Here is a 19,967-nt window from a genome sequence, read left to right as displayed (position 1 = left end):
CAATCTGCTGTATTCCTTCTTACCTGAAGTGACCCGGATGGCCAGAAAGTTCACTCACATTTCAGCTCTCCTACAGGTGTGCAACCATAGCCTGCTTTACGTCAGCCGCACTCTGGAAGGAAGCTTCTGACCCTGACCTTATGGAAAGCTTTTCTTCCCATTGAAAGTTCATGTAAAGCTACTTGCAACAGGAGTGTATGAGCTAATCTTCTTATAATCTTTATTAAAGTAAAAGCAAGAATTTAATTGAGAATCTCCTGGCTAGCCCTGTTAACTGCCTCCAAAAGGGAGGGGGGGATCCTGTAAATCTCCTAAACTATTCATAATGAGAATGTAACTTAAAATTTTTTTATAGAAAAATTGTGTAAAAACTATCTTTATGGGCTTGAGAGGTGGCTCAGTAGTTAAGAGCACTGGCTGCTCTTCCAGAGGTCCTTAGTGCAAATCCCAGCAACCACATGGTGGCTCACAACCCTCTATAATGAGATCAGATGCTCTCTTCTGGTGTTCTGAAGACAGCCACAATGTACTCATATAAATAAAATGAATAAGTAAATCTTTAAAGAAAAAAATTTTTATATAACTCAGCTTTTTTCATAATAAATCCATCCTAAGTTAGTGCATGGTTCTGTACTGGAGCGGTTTGGGCTAGGCTGATCCAGAAGGTTCTGTTGATCTGTGCCTGGAGTAGCTCACCTTAAACTTGTCATGCAAACAGAGATGTGCTCCAAGGCTGGAATGGCTGTGTCTCTGCCAGCCTGCCCGCCCACATCCATCCACACGGTGACAGCAGCAGGGTTCTCAACAGTGTGAGTCTAAGGGGAGGCCGTGAGTGCAGTTTTGCTATTTCTACTGTGTCTGTTAGAATAAGACATGGGCCAGACTAGACTTTCCTGATTGAAGTACTGGTTTTTTTGTTTGCTTTATTACAGACTTTATTTTGCTTGATGTAAAGCTATCTGGAGGTTTGTTTTTTCTTAGGGGTTCTGTCTGACAGTTGAGTACCTAAACAGAGCGGCATTGTGACAACGTGTGTAAAACACAGGAAAGCTTTTTCTCAGATACAAACTTGGGAATGTGTTATTGTAAATTTGTAAGAGTAATGAATAATTTATTTCTTAATTGATTATCAAAGCTTAGTCATGTTTTTCTTTTTCCTATAGCTATATTGAGTTAGAAGAGTAATTGAAAGTAAATTCTGCCAAAGAAGAATGCAATATCATGTTTTGGTGTTTTTGACTGTCCTTTTCCTTTTGTTACTAGTATATAAATTTGTCACTGACGTGTATGTGTGAAGCATGGGAAGAAATTCTGATGCAGATGGACTCTCGGCTCACTAAGTTTGTGCAGGTAACGTATTAACAGCTGAACTTCCTGTGCAGACAGTGAGTGTGTTCTGTCTGTATTTACTTTATGAGATCTATGAGGGTCAGGACTGGACACAGTGGCTCAGTCTATACCCAACACTGGAAAAGACACGACAGAAAGTTTGCCACGAGTTCAAGGTTGACGGCTGCAGAGTGAGTGGCCCTGTCTCAATAGAGATGGCAGGCTGGAGAGAGGCCTGGGCCTTTAGGAGCATCTGCTGCCCTGTGGAGGGCCCGAGTTTGAGTCGGTTAGCTCACATCTAACAATAATTTCAGATACCTATATAACTATATTCATGTATATATATATATATATATATATATATATATATATATATATATATATATATATATATATATATATACACGCACACACATGTGCACACTTTAAAATAAAATATTAAAAGAAAAAATTAGTTTGATTTGCAAAATGCTAAGATCTTTATTTCTTTTAGATGGTTCAGTATAACCTTAGTATTTGGGGGCGGGGTACAAAAAGAATATATTAGTCAGTTTTCTGTTGCAGTAACAGTACTGTGGCTTGTAATATATCAAGAAGAAAGATTTTTAACTCTTAGATTCTGACAATTCAGGGTTATGTAGCATAATTTGTCTTGCATATATTGAGGAGCATGTTTAATAGGGGTTGCACCAACACAGGAGGCCAGGTGGTGTGGTGGGGTAGTAGCTTCCTAACAGTCACTCTTGGAAGAACTAACCAGCATCCCCAGAGTGACGACTTCTGTTTGTTTGTTTGTTTAATTTTGTCTAGGAAAAAACTACAACCACATCGGTGCAGGACGAGTTCATGCACTTACTGCTGTGGGGGAAAGCCAGGTGAGCACACAGGTGATCTCAGCTTGACTTCCATTCCTGTCTTCTAAAGGTAGTTATTTCCTTTATAAAGATAAAACACGAAGTTCTGGTAGAAGACCTCTCCCCCAAAAATGTGTGTGAGTTTTTGGGATTTTCTATGAACTGTATATAAATGTGATCATTTTGTTTGTATGTGCATGTATGCACATATGTATATTGGATGTATAAGACTTACAGAACTTTTATGTAGTCATGATAATCTGTTTTTCTGGCACCTTGAGTAAATGAATACCCAGGGTATAATTAGTTTTTCCTTCTTGATGTTTACAAGTGTATGGCTCGTTTATTTCTGTCTCTTTATGAATAGAACATAAGCCTCATTTGACTGGTGCTATGTCTTCATGTGTATTTTGTTTCGTAATCCTGTTTGTACTTGGAAATTTAGGTTTTAAATGGCACATCAGAGTTTGAATGGAGAGGTAACTAAAATGCTTTGTTTTCTGTTGCAGTGCTGAACTTCAGACTCTCCTGATGAACCAGTTAACAGTGAAGGTGCTGCTAAAGTCTCTGTCTAAATGGCTGTGAACACGTCTTTACCAGTCTTCTGGGGAATGACAGAGTCTCATGGGCACACACTGAATGCATCTCCTTCTCTTCCTCAGGGCTTGAAGAAGCTTGGCCAGTCGGTAGAGTCGTCCTACTCCAGCATACAGAAGCTGGTCATCAGCCACTTACAGAGGTGGGCGGTGTGCACCGGTCCTCCTGCTTCCTTCTCTCCACTGCTGGGCACCTATTCTATCCCAAGCCTTTCTAGCTATTTGCATTGGCATTTCAGGGACTTTCTGTGTGAAAATGACTTTTTTTGTGAAAATAGCTTTCTAACTCTTTTTAACCAGGCTGGACTTTTTGAGCATTTGGGCTTTTTTCTTATTTAACTATAAAACAGGCCATGTAGCTTCTAACATTTTATATATTTTTTCATTTAGTATCTTGGCACAGGAATTAGTTGTGTGCTGGCCCAGTGCTCCTCAACATTAGACCAAGGCTCCTCCTGGGTTTTCCAGGTCTCCTGCTCAGTGTTTGGTTTGTTCTTGACAGTTCTTATGCTGGGTTTCTAGAAGCCCACAGTCCCCGAGCTCCCCGAATACCTTCTGCTTCGGTCTCTTCCATGCTGCACTGTGTCTGTCTACTTCACTTTCTCCACTGAGTGTAATGCACTTAAAAACTTGCAGCACCTTTGCAAAACCTTTTCAGGCCTTGAGCATGTCTGCTCGCTTTCCCCATGCTAGGTACCTTTTGGTTTTCCAAGCCTGATATTGGATCTCCCATGCTTTGTTTGTTCATTTATTAATAATAATGCTGGGAATGGAATTTAGAGTCTTGGGCATGTTGGGTAAACAAACTCTACTACTGAGTTATATCCCCACCTCCACCAAGGAGTTGCATAACCTTCCTCTCTTTTTAGAACACTCTCACCTTCTCTTTACTTGAGTCCTTCAGCTCTTCACCCCGTCAGAGACGCCTTCAGCAGTTCCTGGAGTAGATCAGGGTCTTCCATTTCACCTGTGCATTTCCCTCAAGGTCCTTCGGGTAGTTAGGAAGGTGTACTGTGTGACTGGTGTAACTTGTTACACTAAATGCTTCGAGGACGTTACCATTATGGACACCTTGCCACTGTGTCCCCAGCATCTAGTGTCTGACATGAAGCCAGAGCTTAAAAATCTTTGTGAGGACAGGCTGGTGTCATGTCTCACTCCCAGCACTCAGGAGGTAGAAGTCGGTGGATTTCTACGCACCGGAGGCCAGCCTGGTTTGCATAGTTCTAGGCCCATCGGGGCTGCATAGTAAGAGCCTGTTCATTAAACAGAAGTGTCTGTAGTTGAACAAATGTCCATCGGTAAAGGGTTAGGACTAGGGGTGCTGCTCAGTGGGGAGAGAGCTGGACAAGCATGCGCATAGTCTGACCACAACAGACTCTCATCTGCTAATCTTGTGTTTTCATCTCAGCTGTCATGGTGGACATATGATTCTTCTAGTTCTTAGAAATAGTTTGGGTAAATAATTCCTTTCTGTGGAAAGATTATTAAGATTTGTTGGATTTATTTCTGAAATCAGCAAGTGATTGTTGATTCCCACCTTGGTGATAGTAATGGTACTTACCTCTGCTCTTTTGCTAGTGGCTCTGAGTCTTTACTATATCATTTGAGTGAACTTAAAGGAATGGCTTCATGGAAACAAAAATATGAACCTCTAGGACTGGATGCTACGGGCATTGAAGGTATTGATTGAATTTCTCCGTAGACTACAGTGGATACAGTCCACGTACTCACAAGTGACCCCTTTCTGTCTGTTTTCTTTAGATGCTATTACTGCTGTGGGTTCTTTCATCCTCAAAGCAAATGAACTTCTCCAGTAAGTAATGTGCTAACCAGGAGTGTGGATATGAGAATATTTACTTTTTACTTAAACAAGAACCTGACTCTCTTAAGAAATTTTTAATCAGAATATGTCAGTAGCACAGAGATCATTTAATGAGGAACTTTATGTTCCAGTCTCTCCATCGTCATCCTTGGTCTAATGCCTGTGTCTCCTCTGTTCACTTCTTTTACTCTATTTATTTTTGTTTGTCTTGATTTTCCTGAACACTTTCGGCCTTGTCTTATTGCGTTTTGTTGTGTTGTGTTGTGTTGTGTAAGGGACTCCCTGTGTTCTCTGAACTTTGAGCCTTCCAAGTGCTACAGTCAGTGATCTGCCCGCCCGCCCCTCCTTAGGCCCTCTTGTTTTCCTGCACTGCCCTTCCCTTTTCTCTAGCACACCCTTCCCTGCCTTCTTTCTGAAGGGTGCTGCACCATCCTGGCATTCCTCTGCCCCACAGCCTGTCCCTTCACCCTGCATCCACTTCCCTGTCCAGCTGTTTGCAAAGATGCTGTCTGTCTTGCTTTCCTGCGTTAGACCAGGGCTTTCAGGATAGCATTTCCTAAAGTAACTTACTCAGAAAGCAGATGTGGAAGGTAAATTTCCCCAACTCTTTCTTACCTTTGTATAAAATTGATGTTTTGGTGGGACTTAGGATCTGAAAAAGTAATTTCTCCTAGAACTTTCAAAGCATTGCTTCATTACATTTAGGAGGTCTTTTTGGTTTTGTTTTACTTTTTTTTTTTTAACTGCTATTAGACAGTTACTTGCTTTCTGATGGTTTTGAAGTTTTTTTTTTAGTTTAATTTCTTACAAACATTAGTCTTAATTCTTGATATCTTGAAGTTTCACAGTAGCAATTCTAGATGTGGGTCTTTCTACTCATGAGCTGATATTAAAGAGCTATTAAAACTTTAATCCTAGAACTTGACAGGCAGAGGCAGGCAGATTTCTGAGTTTAAGGCCATCGAATTCCAGGACAGCCAGGGCTACACAAAGAAAACTTGTCTCAAAAACCAAAAAATCAAACAACAGAAAACCTCAGCTTTAATTCTGTTAACTTGTTCTAGTGATTTCTCTTTTTCCCTTATTAACTGAAGTTTTCTTCTAGAAATCTATTTGGACAGATAGTGGAGTTGATGAAGTTTTCTTTTTTTCCCCTCAATGTTTTCTAAAGGTTTTCCTCTTAATTTTCAACATCGCAATTTATTTTTTGAGAAAATTTCTTGGCTTAAATGTTTAATACTGCCACACATTCAGATGTCATTGAACAATTTTGTATGTTTTGGTTTTGCCTTTTTTTTTTTTTTTAAGATAGGGTCTTATGATATATATCTTGCATTGGCTTTTAACACTGTGTAGCTCAGGCTAGACTTGAATTCATGATGTTACTGCCTCTGACCCTCAAGTACTATAATTATGTTGTTTCCTTCACTCTGAATTCTTAAGCTGTGTTTTGAAGAACTAGACACTGAGTATATAACATTGACCAAAACTGATGAAAAGTGTCTGCCATTTTTGATTACAAAATCTTAGATGATAATGAAGTTTTGATTATAATCTGATGAGACAGACAATAAACCAATGAGGTAACTGAAGTGAATATGGGTCAGTAGTTATATGTAGAAATGAGAAAACCAGGCAAAGAGTGTGAGCTGTAGTAGTGCAAAGATCCCTTATATACATGGATTTCATATGCACATATTTAGGAAAGGACATTGTACCTGTATGATGTAAGTACAGACTTTTCCCTTGTTAATACTCCCTGAATAATACAGGAGGGATGCCAGCATTGTTCACAACTCCTCTAGAGATGATCACTGATTGGCAAACACCACACTTCCTTGGGTGTGGGTATCCTGGTGTTTTTGTTGCTTTTCTGTTTGTATGATAATACACCATGACCAAAGGCGCTTAAGAAAGAGTTTGATTGGGTTCATGCTTCCAGAGGGCCAGAGTCCATGATGGGGGTGTGAAGGTAGGAATAGCTGAGAGTACACACATCTTGATCTGAAAGCAGAAAGTTTGTTAAGAATGGCAGGGGTCTTTGAAACGTCACTGACCCCAGGGACAAACCCCAACAAGGGCATACTATTTAATTCTTCCCAAACAGTTCTACCAAGTGGGAACCATGTATTCAAGCATGAACCTGTGGGCACCATTGTCATTGAAACACTCAGCTGGTGTGGAAGAAGGCTCCTTTAACTAGTCCCCTTCAGGATGAAGGACAGATGCAGAGTCAAGAGAGGCCTCATGGAGAAGATGAAGTTAGGGGTAGGTAGGAAGGGAGGGAGGGAGTCCTGTTGACATTTGGAATGTCTTTGGCATGATCAAGGAACTTCAAGAGACAGTGTAGCTGAAGTGGGTTGAATAAACACAAGAAGTGGATCAAATTGGGAAGAACAAGAGAGGGTGGGCTGTGTATGTGAAACACGTGTATGCATAGAAGGCTTTTCATTGGGTGTAGAAAAGGCCTTTGGGCAGTTGAGTGCCACCGTGTAATACTTTTTTTTTTTCAAGGATCATTTGCTGGTTAATGTTGAGAATAGATTGTAGTTAGGCAAGTGCAGACATTATCGGATATGGCTTTTTTCTTTAATTTATCTATCTTTAATTATTTTACTACATTTCTTATATCCTACCTAGTGCTTATTCTTTGTAAACACTTGTGTACATTTTGTGCCTTTTCCTTAGAAAGCATCTGCATTTATTTTCTAAGAATATAGTTACTTTCCTTATACCAGAGTATAGTTACCTTGATGAAAGGACATCAGCCTTGATGCAGGACTTAAGTCCACAGTTCACTTTGGGTTTGCAGCATTGCAAGAATGCTTCATGCATTTAGGGTAGTTGAGGATGGGTGTGTTAGTCATCATGTGTCCAAAGTCTGAGCTGCTTCTCACTCCTGCTTGTGTTTTCTCTGGGTTTTGCTGGCCCCAAGTCTGTGCCCCATCTGCACTTGACCTCTGCTGCTGAGCCCTGCACTCACCGATCCTTGGCATTTTGAATTTGTTTTCATTTTTTCTTTTTGTGAGTTTATAACCCTTCTATTCCTTCTACCAACTGTCCCTTTAATGTGATATTGGAAGATAGAGGCTGCAGATGCTGATGCTCAGAAGGCAAATGGGACAAGAAATGGCACTGCTTTTCCTCCCGTGAAGTAGTTTGTGGCTCACCACTTTAGCTGAGAGCACATATAAATACTAAGCTGTCTGTCATTGCCTTCAATACAAATTGAAGGCAGCTAAACTACTTGCTTATTTCAAGTAAGTAAATTGCAGCATTGTTGTACTAGCTTACAGGTGGAGAAATCGAGGCAATGAGCATTTTGATGTTAAGCTGATGGCTTGGCTGATTGAAAGCTTTTAGAAAAGGCACAAAGAAACTTCTTATTTTAATTGTTGCTGCAAAAGTTTTTGTTACATCATTTGGTAACTTGTGAGAAATGTTACAATCTTCTATCAAATGTCATTGTAGAGAAAAGATACTGATTTGTTTTAATTCCTGTTGTCATAAAATACCCTGACTTTTAAAAAAGCAGATTGAGGAAGAAAGGCTTATGTCACAATTCATTGTAACAGAAGTCAAGGCAGTCAGAACTTAAAATAGCTGGTTATATCACATCCACATTTAGGAGTAGAAAGAAATGAATTCACAGTGCTTTCTACTCACCTTCCACTCCTGTGTAGCCTAGGACTAAAACCTAGGGAATGGTGCTGCCCTTGGTGGGCTGTGTCTTATCACATTAGTTAACATAATCAAGGCAGTCCCCTACAGACAGGCACACAGGCCTGTTTGAGCTTGTAGAGGCTCCCTTGTTAGACTCTTGCTAGTGATTCTGTGTTGTGTCTAGTTGATGGTTAGCACTAACCATCACTGATGCTAATTCAATTTGCAAAGATAATGTGCACCATAGTTCTGAGTAAGGGTTGGAAAGCCAGGAAGGAAAGGTCCCAGTAATTGGAGTAATTAACTCATGGATGTAATTAAGGAGTTCAGAAGTGGTTTCTTTAAGATAAAGTTTTACAGTACTAAATTTGGAGGTGCATGTATGCAATGCCCAGGGAAATTTAGTTTTTGAGAGATTTATTGTCAGAATTAAAAATAAGCTTAGCATGTCTTGATGTTGGAGGTGGTGACATTATATATTTTATAATGGAGATTTCCTTTTGGAGTTAATATTTTTCTTTTTACTGACCAATAATATTATTTTTAACTGGAATTATGTTGAAAACGATTTTTTTTTATTGTTTATGAATACTGATGAAAGTTTGTTGTACAGCTTGTAGCAAGGCCTTTGACCCAGTTACAATCTGGATTACCAGCCTTTTTTTTTTTTTTTTTTTTTGAAGAACCAGTTTGCTTTTTTAAACATATTATTTTGGGATGTGCTTGATTTGTAAAATTGGCTGTTCCAGGTGCTTAAGTGTCATCAGGAAAAAATGCAACAATAAGGTGTATTATTTCTCATGACAGTTGAGCGATGGCGTATGAGCTTCAGATGATAATATTTTTTCTCATTTGCTTTTTTACCTTTTTAGAGTTATAGATAGTAGTATGAAAAACTTCAAGGCATTTTTTCGGTGGCTGTATGTAGGTAAGTTGAATGATAAGTCAGATTTAAAGTCTTTACCATTTAATTTGTGTGTGTGGGGGGGGTTTTCTTAGTGAGAAGAAACTCTTCAAAATGAGAGGTTTATAAACTCCAGTAAAGCACATTTAACCTTTGAAAAGTATCTGTAATATAAGTTGTTTCCAGTGACCTTTACGAATAATTATTTAAATCCTTTCTTTCCAGCAATGCTGAGAATGACAGAGGACCACGTGCTTCCTGAGCTGAACAAGGTAGTGACAGGAGCTTGGGCATGTCCACATCAGCACCTCTAGAGACGGTTAGCACGGGGCGTCTCATAAATGATGTGCACATGCAGAAGGCTGTGCTTAGCCTACGGAAGGGACTCTCAAGTCCCTGGATTTTGTATGTGTGGATAACTAATGACACCTGATGTTTCTCTCCTGTGCCAGGTGTCCTGGCTGCGCTCAGTATGGCCAGTCTTGTGGTGCTTTGTACAGTTGGTTACTAGCTGTCAGGTTGTCAGCCTTAGACGTAAACAGATCTCTTAACTCTTGGGTTTTTGTTATTTTTTTAAAGAGCTTTTTTTGTGTTTTATATCTTTTAATTCTGAGGACATTATTATTGCTACCTATAATATCTGTGTGTCATAAAGTTCTGTAACTTGTGACAAAGCATCTTTTTAGTCTCTACTTAAACTTCCTTGAGTCTTAAAGGCTTGTTTATTTCCCTTCAGAAGACTAGCCACCTAATCTTGGTAAACAGTGGTCTTCAGCTGTCAGGATTGTGCTGGGTGCTCTGTGGAGGGAAGACAGAGTACAGGCCTCAGCAGCCTTCCTTACCGTCCTGGAGACAGGGTCCAGTGGGAGACTTCTTGGTTTGATTCATTTTCTTTGTCTCATTTGGTCACAGATGACTCAGAAGGACATCACATTTGTTGCTGAATTCCTCACTGAACATTTCAATGAGGTAAGAAATTTGTATTTCTGTAGTTCTGAGAATAGTTTTGTTAACTCTCAGTAGTGGTAAAAGGTATGTAAATAATTTAGTTGAAGACCTTAGCAGTTACTTTAAAACAAGCAAACAGAACCCGATTGCACTAATCAGCGCCTGTACTGAGAAACTGCACTGCTTCTCTTTGTGTATGTCTCACAGGCTTTAAGGGTAGCCACAGCAACAGCTTTCTTATAAACAGGTTTTGTTTATAACTTAATTTATTTCTTTTTAATTGGATATTTTCTTTACTTACATTTCAAATGTTATCTCCTTTCCCAGTTTCCCCTCCGGAATCCCCCTATCCTATCATCCCCCCCCCCCCCCGTTCCCGGCCTTTATGAGAGTCCCCCACCCACACCCCGGCCTTTATGAGAGTCCCCCACCCACACCCGCTCCCTCCCATCTCCCAAGCTAACTTTAAAACTAACCTGTATTTATCCTGCAGGCTCCAGACCTTTATAATCGGAAAGGAAAATACTTCAATGTTGAAAGAGTTGGTCAGGTATGGACATTAGGTTTAAGTTTTTGATTTTAAGAACTAACTTTTAAACTGAATACTGTTAATTGGAAAGGGAATTGGGGTGCATAGGTAGGACTAGAGAGAAGGGGTATAGGAGGGACTGGTGGGAAGAAAGGGGAAGGGACGAAACCATATTATTATATTTCAATTAAAAAATTTAAAAACATAGTGTTAATCTATATTATCCAAAGTTTATGAAAAAATAATATTCAAATATATTTTAGGTTAGCCTTTTTAGTAAAGTGGTCAAAGATATTTAAATATTTGAGTCTTGAACCTTTTTATATTCTAAACAATTATTGAGAACCCCAGACACTTTAAGTCGTGTTAACTGTCATATGTGCAGACTATTGTTAGTGTAAAAAAGTAGTTATTGATCCAGTAATTAAACGATCCACGTGTCATTATGCTTTAGTAGGAAGTCTCAGTGGCCTGGCACTCCTGTATATGCTAGCATGTCTCTGCTTCCAGCCAGTAGAAGGCGGTTTCGGTCCCGGTTCCCTTCCTGGCCAGTCTCTGCTTTGATATGCTGATTTGGTTGATACTGGATATCTGGACTCATACACACTTTTTCTTGGAAGGGACAGCAGTGTGGGGGTGGCTTCTCAGAGGTCAGTTTTAGTGTGGACTCTGAGATTCTGTCAGTGAACTAATTCTCCATTGCTTGAACCATAAACCTGTCCATTTTTTTTTACATGAGGAATAATCTTTTATCCATGTGTGACTTTGTAAAATCTGGTGGGGTTTTCTTTGTTGTTGTTTTTGGCAAAGATTGGATCATAGATCTGTCTCTCGGGTGTTCATATCTTATTTTCGGTCTGTCCAGCAGGCACACTGTTAGCCACTAGCCTAGTCAGAAAACTGTAATCCTGTGAAGCTGTCAGACAGAGAAGCGGCAGGTGCAGCTTCTTAACTTTTAATCTTCGCTTTAAAGTTTCTTTATTGAGAGATCTCACAAAGCTTGAACCTGCCTGCAGTCCTTCCACTGGGGTCATAAGTCTGGGCCATCACACGTAGCTGAAGTTTAAATGTTATATTGACATGAAATATCTTGGGGTCAGAGTGATAGGCTTATTCTATTTACAGAAAATATCTTCCTAATACCCAAGATGAATAATTACAGTTCTTCCTCCAGTCACTTTTTCAAGTAAAAATGCAATCCATATCTTTAAAAGTGTCTTGTCTTAGGTAAAGCTAAAATGCTTGCCTAAGTGCCTCTCCGTAGGGTAACTTCCCACTTGGTGTGACGTGTCATACCATCTTCCCATTCTGTTGCACAGGATGGTGAAGATCTGTTCTCAGAGGTGAGAAAACTACGAGTGTATGGCGACTGGAGGCTGTGGTGGGTGCCCTTCTGACCGGGGCAACTGCCTTGATCCACTTTTTCCACCACCAGTGCAAATGCCAAGAGACTGGTGTTAGGATGGTTACGAAGCTGCTGTTGATCTGTTGGGTCCCTGGAGTGTCTTGACGACCTGCAGGGTCTGTGGGCACACGCCTGGAGCAGCTGTCCCTAGAGTACATTGCCAGTTGGCACTTCATGTATAGTTATTTAACATTTTCTCATGAAAATGAAGTGCAAACTTAACCTCAGTCTGTGGTCTCTATGGTAACCATTCCTGACTGTCCAACTGTTTGTATTTGTTTGCTTGACATTTAGCAGACTGTCCCCTCTAAGCAGAGGACACAGAGACTTGGCAGTAAAGCACAATAACGTTGTAAATAGAAAAGAAGGGATTTGGTGAGCTTCGTTCTGTCCTGAATTGCATGCTCCACTCTTACTTGTAGTATTTGAAAGATGAAGACGACGACCTTGTGTCACCCCCTAACACAGAAGGAAACCAGTGGTATGACTTCCTCCAAAACAGCAGCCACCTGAAAGGTACTCATGCACTTCCTTGTGCTTAACTGGGACCAAGTCACCAGGTGACAGTAGAGCTGAAACCAGCTGAGTGCTGTGGCTCTGATGTCCATGGTCTTTGACTGGAGAAACAGAGGAATGACAAATGGGGTGTGATGCTCTCATGAGGTGTGTAAAACACTGGGACACCAAGTGAGATGTTTTTCCTTTCATGACATCAGCCAGTCACAGTTCCAACCGAGGCTTCTGTTGATCACTTCAGTATGACACTAAAGACCTCCAGTGAGTGTCAGATGCTGAAGGAGTGAGGAGTGTCCTCACCATCTGCCCCAAAAGACCAGGCCCCAGGTTGCCTCTGCGTCTACCTGGCAGGCTACTGGGAGTTTTCACACCTTCCATATTTTCCACTTAGAAAAACTCAGGTTTCCTAACTTGCTTGCTAAAGAATAAATACAGGCCAGCCAAGCAGAAGATACATGGACTAGGTACGGAGAAGCCAGAGGTTCTAGGCCCTCCCAGCACTCTGTTCACCAGCCTGGAGTCTCTGCAAGCCCCAACAGATGGGCTTCTTAAGAGCAATTTCATTGCATAGATGTGATTGATTATGTCATTGGCAGTTGGTGATTGAACCTCACCTCCACTCCATTCCTCTCCCATGGTTGGCAGATAGAGTTGGAAAGATCAAAGTTCCCTATTCTGAGCGCACCCAGGAGCCTTCCTGTTAACTTGGGAAATTCCAAGGGTTGGAGGAGGTGTTCTAGGAGTGGGAAACCAAGATCACATGTCTTTCTCTCAGACCATTCTCTGGTGCTTAACAGATGTCTCAGTCAGGGCTTGTGTGCTGCACAAAAAACATCATGACCAAGAGGCAAGTTGTGGAGGAAAGGGTTTATTCAGCTTACACTTCCACATTGCTGTTCATCACCAGAGGAAGTCAGGACTGGAACCCAAGCAGGTCAGGAAGCAGGAGCTGATGCAGAGGCCATAGAAGGATGCTACTTACTGGCTTACTTCCCCTGACTTGCTCAGCCTGCTTTCTTATAGAACCCAGGTCTACCAGCCCAGGGATGGCACCACCACAGTGGGCTGGGACCTCCCTTGATTACTAGTTAAGAAAATGCCTTACAGCTGGATCTCATGGAGGCATTTCCTCAACTGAGGCTCCTTTCTCTGTGATAACTCCAGCTTGTGTTGAGTTGACACATACAACCAGCTAGTACAACATACTAAGGTTTAAAATGCATTTGAGCTAGCATACCAGAGTGTAAGATGTTGTGTGTAGGGGATACCTGCAGAGCCATAGAAGACTGGGCTTCAGAGTCAGACTCGATATTCAATAGCTGTAGGAAGTTGTTTAATGCTGGGCTGCTGTCTGAGCTTGCTTAAGCCTGTTTTGTTTAATCTGTAAATTGGAGAATTCAGAGCTTGCTTCATACAGCCTTTGTGAGTGCACTGACTACAGAAACATAATCTCACAGGGGTTAGGGATATAGTTCAGCTGAGAACTGCTTTCCTCTTGCAGAAGACCTCATTTTGACTCTCAGCTCTCACACCAGAGGTTCCCAGCTGCCTGTAACTCCAGCTTTAGGGGACTCTGATGCCAGCACCAGCACTCGTCTGTACAGACTCACACATGAGGACATAACTGAAAATAACAACAGAAAAAGACTTTCACAGAACAGCAAGGGGAAACCGCTGGTTCTGTATCACTCTAGATAGAGTAGCCTTTTAAAGAAGTAAACAGATTTCTGAGGGGTAGTTTATTGCTTGTTTCTGTTTTAATGCTATACTCTCAGTGTAACAGTACATGCCCCTTGTCACTTCACAGCAGGGAGTAGAGCCTGCGGGCTGTGCCTCTCTTCCTGTGGCTCCCTACGAGCCCCTCATTAGACCAGCACAATGGGCAGACGCTTGTCCTGAGGCGGTTAGCACTGGAGTGGGTGGAGATAGGGTACAGATGCTGTGTGCTTCTGGACAGGTATATGAAGTCATCATAGTTCCACCATGAGGTGCAGGGGCTGGTTCTGTTTTCTCCTACTTACTGCTTTGCTTCTGTTTTTGTTTGAGTCCAGAAAGTCCTTTGCTGTTTCCTTATTACCCCCGAAAATCACTGCATTTTGTGAAAAGGCGGATGGAGAACATTATCGATCAGTGTTTGCAAAAGCCAGCAGTAAGTCTAAAAGGAATGTGTGTCTTCATGTGGAAGTCAGAAAAACTGCAGTATCTGGCCCACTTACATAAGTGACCATTATATATAAGTGATTTTCGTTATTAAAATGAGCACTTTCTTCGGCTTCTTCTTGGAAATTCCTTACATGGATTTTAAAAGTCAGCTAGTGAACGTGTTGGTGTCTTTAGGAGTTTGTTCCAGAAGACCACGTAGGTTTTTGAAGTTGTAGTTCCAGAGCTGTTGTGTCTTGTTTTCACTGCTGGAGGGTAGATGTGGAGAAGCCAGTGGGAGGTGTGTGCCCTCCTGTGCCTCACTGCCTTTAAAACTCAGACTTCTCTCTTCCCCCCATTCTGTCACTAAGGATGCTAACCTCATAGTGTGATGAGAGGGGCGATTTTAAAACCAGACTTTAATAGTGGTACACATGTTTTTGTAGAGTATCTCTTTATGTAAGTGCACTAATTATGTCTTTTTCTCTTTTTGTTTCATATTGGGGGTGGGGTGTGATCAGGGTCAAACCCAGCATTTTATGCTTGTTGACTAGACATTCTTACCACTGAACCGCATCCCCACCCCTGATAATCTGTTTTCAATTTTACCTTATATAGGATGTAATTGGAAGATCGATGAATCAAGCAATTTGCATTCCGTTATATAAAGATGCTAGGAGGTAATTCTCTTTACCCATTGTGTGCTGTACGTTTAACAATGATTATACATTTTTCTCATTTTGTTTTTCTTGTTGTTTTAGTATGGACTGTGCACGTAGACTGTTAAAATTCCCATTCTTGTAAGTATTCTTCCCATCCTGTGTGAATTATTCAATTGCACCTTAACCCTGCAGCTTCATACCATATCTTACATTACATTTTGTTCCTTAGGTGGAATAATAAAACATCGAATCTTCATTATCTTCTTTTTACCATCTTAGAAGATTCAGTGTATAAGATGTGCATCTTAAGGAGACATACTGATATTTCCCAGTAAGTATTACTCTGAAGTTTGAATTGCAGAGATACGATTTTACTATTCTTAACAATTAACATACAACTTCTTTTTCATTGTTTTTATTCTAAAGGGTGTGTGTGTGTGTGTGTGTGTGTGTGTGTGTGTGTGTGTGTGTGTGATTATATCCATGTATGTGCAGAGGCCAGAAGAGGGCATTGGATCCCCTGAAGCTAGAGTTGCAGGCAGTTATGAGCTGCCCAGTGTGGGTGTTAGGAGCTGAACTCTCCTCCCCTGGAAGAGCAGTAAGTGCTCTTAACTGCTGGGCCATCTCTCTAGCCTGTTCATGTTTTAGTGGTGCCAACCTCATGACTTTACATTTGTCCCTTAACTGTTCACAGTTGTAGTTGTCACATCATTAAGGTACTAATACTGATTTAGTAGCTTCTATGATTCCTTCTAGATTATGATGATGTATAGATATTGTATGTTGACTTAAGGTCAGAAAAAAGTCTGACGGTTGAATCAGGATTCTGTCTTAACTCATTCAAAGCTGTGCTCTAGGCACGTTATGGAAAGGCTTTTCGTCTTAGGCTGATGCCGTCTTTCAGTAAATGGAAGGCTCTGTCCACAAAAACTTACTTTGAAATTTTAAAGAAAAATCAAGCAAACAGTTCTATTAGCATCTTTGTTGTTGTTTAGTTTTTCGAGACAGGGTCTCTCTGTGTAGAGCTCCTGGTAGAGATCTGTGCTTTTCCCTCCTCAGTTCTGGGATTAGAGGTGTGTGCGGCTCCATGTGATTTTAAATGGTGTTAAATCTCACTTGAAAGACAGTTTGGCCTCTCCCTCATCCTTCTTTAAGTAACTACTTCATTCTTTGTTGTTGTTACTTGTTGGTTAGTTAGTGTCTCTTGAGACAGAATTTACTATGTAGCTCTGGCTGTCCTAGAACCTACTATGTAGACTGGGCTGGCCTGGGAATCAGAGATCCACCTGCCTCTGCCTCCTTAGTGCTGGGATTAAATGTACCACCTTGCCTAGCAAATATCTTACTACTTTGATAACTATGAGATTTTAAACCAAGGTGATTTATCCTGGGATGCTTAGCCTAAGTCCCAGCATTCTGTAGCAAGAGTGTAATATTTTCCAGTGCATTCTTTCAGCTATCCAGTTTGTCTCATAAAGTCTTTTTTATTCCCTTTTTCCCCTCAAGATCTGTAAGTAATGGACTACTTGGTATTAAGTTTGGGAGCTTCACATATGCCACAACTGACAAAGTCAGAAGAAGGTAAGTCTTGCGCCTGCATGTTGGACAGGCACAGATGCTGTGGTCCTGTACCTGTGTGCTGCAGTCATTGGGTGGGAGAGTGTCAGCTCACAGATGGTAAGGGCAGAAGTGTTCTCACGTCCAGAGGAGCAGGGCTCCTCATAGAGGCTATTTTACTTAGGACTGGTGAAAACTTTACATCCACAGGGATTTGTGTGTCTTACATGCTGTGCGTTTCTGTAATTCTTTTAAGCCAAGAAAACAATGTGGTTGAAGAAACAGGTGTTGTGTGAGTCTGAAGTTGTTACTGCAGTGGAGTGAAGTGGTGGCCATGTCTTGGGTCTTCTTAGGGATGGGTACTAGTAACTAAGCCAGCCCCAAGGACTTGTGGAGAAAGAGCCAGCACTGAGCACTGAGGCTGGTCTCTTCACTGCTTCCCCACCCACTGGCAATAGGTCTGTTTTTCACATGTGAAATCTTATTTTCACCTTCAGAATATAATATGAGGTGTCACTTATGAGATGCTAGTAGACATAGGCCAGCCATTGATGTCAGGTTTCAGAGCTATGAACCAACTTCACAGTGTTTGTTTTTTCTTCTCACGACTGCCTGTTTTTAACATTTAACTATATTGGGAAATTAGTACAGAAGGTAATTTAGTGATCTTTTTACAGAAACTAATGAGATAATTTGTCTCGCAGAGAATGTCAATGTCTTAAATTATTATTATTATTATTTGGCCCTGTGCCAGCAGGAAGTGATCCATGCAGTATTTTCTTAGTGGCCGTGATCACTTTGATCTAATGGAACACTTTAATTCTAGCACTTACAGTTGTCTAGACGCCCAGTTCTATGATGACGAGACTATCACAGTCATCCTTAAGGACTCCATGGGACGTGAAGGAAGAGACAGGATTTTGGTTCAGTTGCCACTGTCCTTAGTGTATAACAGTGAAGATTCTGACGAGTATGAGTTCACGGGGACGTACTCGACAAGGTATGTGTCTCCTTGCTGTGTCCTGCCGTCCTCTCCTTTCCCCTTCTTGACAGCCTTGCCTTAGCTGGCCTTGAACTCATGGTCTTCCTGCCTTGGCCTCCCTGTTGCTAGAACTACCAGTGAGTATCACCAAGCTAGCTAACAACTGACTGTTTTTTATTTGTTTCATTGAGTTTTTTTGTTTTGTTTTGAGACAAAGTCTTGCTGTGTAGACCAGGCTGGTTTTGAACACATGAAGACATGTCTGCCTCAGTGTTCACTACTGTGCTTAGAAACTGCATTTAATAGAGTCAAAGATTCTTACTGTTTTAAGCATGCTAGATAATAGATTTTTTTTTTTTTTTTTTAGTTTGTAGGGATAACTATTGAGGTACCTGAATGAAAATATTCCTACTTTTTATTCTTTGTTTTTTTATTTCTATATTGTTGATATACTAGAAATTGAACCCTAAATTTTCCACATGCTAAGAAGGTACTCTACCACCATGCTGTATTCCAGCCTTTGCTTTTCTGTTTTGTTGAGACAGGGTCTCACTCACTGTGTACCTTTGGCTAGCCTGGAACTCATAGGATTCTGCCTGCCTCTTCCTCCTGAGTGCTGTCTTTAAAGGCCTGTGCCACCACACCCAGCTCCCAGCCCTCTGTGTATTTAAGACAGTCTTACCAAGTTGCCCAGGCTGGTCTTGAACTCACTCTGTAGCCTAGCAACTTGTGATCCTCCTCTTGCCTCACAGGTTTCTGGGTTGCTGGGATTACAGACCTATGTGCTAGGCTCAGCTCGCAGACTTTACTTTGTTACTTTGGTTTAACAATTAAAGAAAAAGGATTCCCAAGACTTCAGTTGACTCTGACTTGTAGGTAATTAGATTCTCTTTAATTTTAAGAGGAACTTTCTTTGAAAGGAAGTCAAACCTTAGTGTGACGTGCTGTGTGTTTGGCATCCCAGCTGCTGTGTGATGGCTGCTGGTCTCTGTTGGGAGTGAGAGTGGGTGGAAGAGCCTCCCTGACTCCCGCTTGCTGTCCTGCAGGCTGGACGAGCAGGGCAGCATTCTTCCCACTCGCACCCTGCACTTCGAGAAGCACTGGAGGCTGCTGGAGAGCATGAAAGCACAGTACGTGGCTGGGAACGGCCTTCGGAAGGTGTCCTGTGTGGTGAGTGCCTCAGACAGGGCAGGGCTGGCCTTGCTCCTGTGGAGCCGCCCTTAGGTGCCTTTAGATTAGTTTCTTATTCTGACAAAGCTTACTAAATAGTAAAAATAACTCTGGAGTTTGCTAATTAATGGATTGTTTTACATAAAGTAAAAGCTGAGCGGACTGGCTTTGTGATAAATGATTAGAGATATAACCCCTGTAAGGCCATCTTTTGATTCAAGCTTCTGATTTTAATTCCTTAATACATGATGTTTTTGTTAAGCTATGCATTTAAACTGTGTTCTCCTGGCCTTGTTCACATCAGTTGAGTTCAAACCTCCGGCACGTGCGGGTGTTTGAAATGGACATCGATGATGAATGGGAGCTTGACGAGTCCTCAGATGATGAGGAGGAGGCTGGTGGGAAGCCTGTGAAGGTCAAGGAGGAGGTGTTGTCAGAGTCGGAGACAGAGGCTCACCAAGATGCTGCTGCTGTCGACTCAGACGTGGTCATCAAAGTGGAGAAACTTGACCCTGAGTTGGACTCCTGACCCAGTTTGACAGCATGTGCTACTTACTGTGGCAAAAAGACATAGTGGGTGGACTAAGAAGATGGTGTGGGTCACATTGAATTGTCTGTGTATCAAAGAAATAAATGGTAAATTTTATTTTTTCATACTCTGTTTCATCCTTGTGGAAGCGTGTCACTGGGGCAGAGCCTTTTCTTGCTGAGCTTTCTTCTTCATACTGTGCAGAGCCAATGTTTAAAGAAAACACAACTTGGATCTTAAGAAAAAGGCAAGTCATTTCTGTCAAGAGATATTCTCATCATTTCTGTGTTATATTTGAATAGTGGGCACCCATGCCTGTAATCTCAGCACTTAGGAACCTGAGGTGGAGACTGGAGAAA

The 19,967-nt window shown here is 41.3% G+C and overlaps 1 protein-coding gene across 1 annotated transcript in view; it reads left to right on the top strand.

Moving 5' to 3' along the window:
• Positions 1–19,690, top strand: part of ANAPC4 (anaphase promoting complex subunit 4) — a 28,294-nt gene extending 8,604 nt beyond the window's left edge. The window contains exons 8-27 of the mRNA XM_080940277.1: positions 2–76; positions 1,264–1,350; positions 2,140–2,204; positions 2,693–2,735; positions 2,846–2,922; positions 4,361–4,461; positions 4,544–4,595; positions 9,140–9,195; positions 9,397–9,443; positions 10,084–10,140; positions 10,613–10,669; positions 12,476–12,569; positions 14,621–14,718; positions 15,327–15,388; positions 15,470–15,508; positions 15,600–15,701; positions 16,877–16,951; positions 17,754–17,927; positions 18,956–19,079; positions 19,384–19,690. Coding sequence (XP_080796403.1) covers positions 2–76; positions 1,264–1,350; positions 2,140–2,204; positions 2,693–2,735; positions 2,846–2,922; positions 4,361–4,461; positions 4,544–4,595; positions 9,140–9,195; positions 9,397–9,443; positions 10,084–10,140; positions 10,613–10,669; positions 12,476–12,569; positions 14,621–14,718; positions 15,327–15,388; positions 15,470–15,508; positions 15,600–15,701; positions 16,877–16,951; positions 17,754–17,927; positions 18,956–19,079; positions 19,384–19,608 — 1,710 coding nt within the window. The 3' untranslated portion in view covers positions 19,609–19,690. The remainder of the gene's footprint in view (position 1; positions 77–1,263; positions 1,351–2,139; positions 2,205–2,692; positions 2,736–2,845; positions 2,923–4,360; positions 4,462–4,543; positions 4,596–9,139; positions 9,196–9,396; positions 9,444–10,083; positions 10,141–10,612; positions 10,670–12,475; positions 12,570–14,620; positions 14,719–15,326; positions 15,389–15,469; positions 15,509–15,599; positions 15,702–16,876; positions 16,952–17,753; positions 17,928–18,955; positions 19,080–19,383) is intronic.
• Positions 19,691–19,967: the final 277 nt, after the last annotated feature.

The sequence above is a fragment of the Micromys minutus genome, assembly GCF_963924665.1.
Source record: "Micromys minutus genome assembly, chromosome: 1".
NCBI lineage: Eukaryota > Metazoa > Chordata > Mammalia > Rodentia > Muridae > Micromys > Micromys minutus.
This window is presented reverse-complemented; position numbering and strand designations above follow the sequence as displayed.